Genomic DNA, 3,919 nt, shown 5'->3' on the forward strand with positions numbered 1-3,919 from the left:
GTTGCACAAAACTATTGCCCTTCATTTTCATTTAGGCGCGTCTAATTCCAAAGACTATCAACTCTGTGAGTAGCCATGTTAGTTCATGATCCGTTTAGGTAATATAATTTGAACATGGCACAATAGTAATGTCCATCAATTTGTAGTTGGTTTGCACTGTTGCCCACTTTTTAGCGCTTGTTGTACCTGAGATCCTTGAATGTTTCCCCAAGTTATTCGTTTTCCATTGAAAGTTATTACTTAAACAATATGTAAATGCGACTTCCAATCATTTTTTTCCGTTCATGTTTTCAGCTTCGACTTGCACATAAATGTAACCTTGTTGATCACAAGTAACCTACCTTAAAACTGCCTAAAATTTGTTGACAGATGAGATAAGACGAAGCCATGGCCACGGGGAAGAAGACCAAAAAGAACTGAAGCACGATAAGCAAGGCCAAAATCACAAACGTGTCCCAGGGAATCGGATTGGAGCCCATGATCAAGTAAAAGTACACGATTAAGCCAAATCCGGAGAACAGAATAAGGATGTAGAATCCCAAAATGATCGTGACATTCCGTGAGCCCAATCTGGAATAATCGCCTGAAAACAAACCATGATCAGTTAATGAAGTGATGGATGCAAATCAACATCACATAATCAGCCCAAGGACGAGGCTTTTCAATGCTCCATAAGCCAAAAATTGGAGGACAAAGAGAAATGTATGGAATGATCGGATGATCGAATTAGAATAGTCGTGGTGATGAAGAACGCGGAACTTTATTAAAGGATAACTATTAAACCGAAATACGTGAACACGTGGAAGTCTAGATCAATCTCTGTCGTTTCAGATTTCAATTGGGGCAAAACCGTCTATAATGAGAGGTTGCCGTATATCAAATATAAATGATTGTGCATAATTCTTTATGTTCATTCAAATGTAGTTGCTCCATCTTTGATAAAATGAAAAATGATATGTTTATTTTAAAGGACATGCCTCATTGCATTCTCTTAGCTCATATTACTTGACATGACATGACATTCAAAAGGTAATTTGATGATAATACCCTCTGTTTGAATGGAATTAAAAAGGTCAAAGTGCCTGCTCACAAAAAGCCAGTTGCCCAAATGACATGTTGTTGTTGTTTAACAAACATAAGAAGCAAGGCTACGTCTTTTCACCCTTTCACCGATATCTCCTTAAGCCAAATGCTTTTCTTTCCTTGTCACCAATTCCATTTCATGGCTATTTACCCATGCGAATCTATTCTGGTAGCATTGAATAGGAATTGGGGGAACATGTTTGTCATGGATAATTGACGCCAGGCCCCGGCAAAAGTATATACAGTATTGGACATCGCGTTTGGCGCTAATGAAACGTACAATGTTCCAATAAGTGAATGGGGAGTTATGTATAGATCCTCGGAAAAAAACGGCTCAGTCCCTCATTGAAATTCAACCACGATTGAGGTATGGTGACTGTGGTGGTATTTTTCATGTTAACCACTCTTCATCTGAGTAGGTCCACAATCATTAGCTTTCCATCCGATTACAACCCAAATGTTTCGCCAAATGATCGAGGTATCATTCGTTGTGGCTTTGATATCATGGATGTCTCAGCGGTCGAGGACGTGCATTACACCATCACCATTCATTTGAGCACGTTCGTCATGTGGAACGACTCGAGGTTGATCATAAATGACACGGTCCTACAGGATTTGTCCGTTAAAAATCGGTGGTACGGCCTGACCCCGGAATTAGTAAGCCGGATTTGGCAACCCAAGTTGCAGATTCGCAATCTAAGGCACGAGCTGCCAACCCGAGCTAATGCTAAGGGCCAAGGGGAATCGACCCTTTTGACCACTGAGCCAAACCAGCGGTTCTATATGGAGAAACAGGCTGTGGTTAAGATCTCGTGTGCCATGGATTTCTCGCTCTTTCCCTTTGACCGACACTCATGTCCATATGTGGTTCGTTGTCCGCCGCATGGACCATTCTTGGATCAATTTTAATGAATAGTTATGAATGTTGAATATTCGTTATTTTAGGCCTCCATGCATCTTCCGATTGAAGAATTGCGCATGGGACCATTTTTACTGGATGGGAACGAGATATATTTCAAGGCCAAGACCACTACCATACTAGAGTTCGCCACCTCGTTCATGGAATTGGGACCGGCCAACCAAACTGAGGAGATGGAATTCTTCACGGGCTTCAAGATTCGTTCTAACATCATGGGGTTCAAGATCCTTTTGAGACGCAAATTCACTTCGTATTTATTCAACTATCATCTACCCTCGGGCTTATTCGTGATCATCAGTTGGGTAGCTTTCGTCATTCCCATTGAAGCAATCCCCGGTCGGGTGAGCGTGATCTTCACCACTTTTCTGGTTTTGATCAATATAGCTACCTCGGCCTTTTCCAATTCTCCTCCTTCGCAAGGAATCAACTACATTCAGGTAGAGGCATATTGGAATTCATTAAATATCGAGCCATTCATAATGTGTGAATGCATGTTGTATGGTAGATTTGGATTATATCCTGCATTGGCTTCGTATCCGTGACGATATTGGAATACTTTGGTCTTCTTTATTATGCCCGATATATCAAACAAGTGGAAGGGAGGAACATGGGTTCTTTGGTTTATCCTGAGATGTATGGACCCAAAAAGAGTCGGATCAACTTTAAAGAGGACCATGTGGATCGGGCGTGTTTAGTAATCCTGCCAATCCTGTTCCTGATCTTTAATTGTTTGTATTGGTTTGAAGCGGCTTTTGGTCGTGGCCAATGATTTATGATAAACATATAATTTATTATCGCATTCAGAGAACTGGGCACAATTTTTGCCTTTTGGTAAGGAAAATGTGCAAAATAGGCAAATTTTCGGAAAAATTACAATAGTATATTGAAAATCCCTTATTTGTCCCTCAAGTTCCCTGTTTTAGGTCAATAGTTTTTTTTTTATTTATTTGTCCTAAAACTGTCCTATCTCGATCGAATGATACGAATGACTTTTTTTGTCGAAGAAAAGAAAGAGTGTTTCTTACCAGCAATTTTCCCATCGGAATTGAATCCTTTTATAGCGTGGCACAAATGGGACAAGCCCTTGTGTCCTTTTAGAAAAAGGATTATCACAATAACAAGTCCACACACATTAGGTAGAAACTGAAGAAAACCGGTGATTAATTCGGTTCCAGACAATTTAGCGATTTCCATTTTCGAGTTCCGATCAGGTAGGACGACAAGGGTTTGTCTCAAGTCTTTCAAGATGATGTTAATTAAAATTATAAGCGACATTGGCAACATCACAGACAAGGCAATTCCTCGAATTGGTTGGAAATGGAACGTGGTTCCATCTTGATCCAAAATCTTTAGGGGAAATCCGCCAAAGAGCTTCAGAATCTCCAATGTGGAAATGATCGGCTGCAATGGCGATGCGTAGCAATCAAAGGCCATGGCTAAGAATGGAACTCAAACAAGATGTGTTTTCAGCAAAGTGTTCCACACAACTAGATTTGTGGCCCCAGAAATTCCTGTCTCCCATGAAAAGAACGCTCGTCCAATGTTGATTTAGGATTCGGTTGATTTGTTCTCTCACTTACTTTTGAAGGCGTGGACACAATGTTTGGAGGAAAGATTAAGCATTCCAGCATGTAAATGGGTGGATCTTCTCTGAGGTTAAACGATGTAGGAATATCAATCAGACAGGTCCTTGCAAAGATTATTTATGGCATAATGTTAGAAAATATTAACTTTTAACAGGAATGTAGATACTATGGCTTGACATCTTGAAATTGTTGTCATGATATTGATGTTTATCTCTTGGTACTTGAAATTCTGTGGTCCTTTGATGAAATCTAGCCTTGTGACTTTACAACAAAAAAAGAAAATGTTTGTTTTGCTGAAGTATGGACCGAGTCTCTGGCGAGCGAGTATTTC

At 40.1% G+C, this 3,919-nt stretch overlaps 2 protein-coding genes across 2 annotated transcripts; one reads left to right on the plus strand and one right to left on the minus strand.

Moving 5' to 3' along the window:
* Positions 1-297: 297 nt before the first annotated feature.
* Positions 298-3,500, minus strand: LOC131879303 (uncharacterized). Its single transcript, XM_059225581.1, has 2 exons — positions 3,028-3,500; positions 298-583 (listed from the first exon to the last, which is right to left on the minus strand). The coding sequence occupies exons 1-2, from the start codon at positions 3,434-3,436 to the stop codon at positions 327-329; spliced, it is 666 nt and encodes a 221-aa protein (XP_059081564.1). The 5' UTR covers positions 3,437-3,500; the 3' UTR covers positions 298-326.
* Positions 1,438-3,043, plus strand: LOC131879302 (glutamate-gated chloride channel-like). Its single transcript, XM_059225580.1, has 3 exons — positions 1,438-1,950; positions 2,029-2,439; positions 2,508-3,043. The coding sequence occupies exons 1-3, from the start codon at positions 1,453-1,455 to the stop codon at positions 2,769-2,771; spliced, it is 1,173 nt and encodes a 390-aa protein (XP_059081563.1). The 5' UTR covers positions 1,438-1,452; the 3' UTR covers positions 2,772-3,043.
* Positions 3,501-3,919: the final 419 nt, after the last annotated feature.

This window comes from Tigriopus californicus, chromosome 4, assembly GCF_007210705.1.
Source record: "Tigriopus californicus strain San Diego chromosome 4, Tcal_SD_v2.1, whole genome shotgun sequence".
Lineage (NCBI taxonomy): Eukaryota > Metazoa > Arthropoda > Copepoda > Harpacticoida > Harpacticidae > Tigriopus > Tigriopus californicus.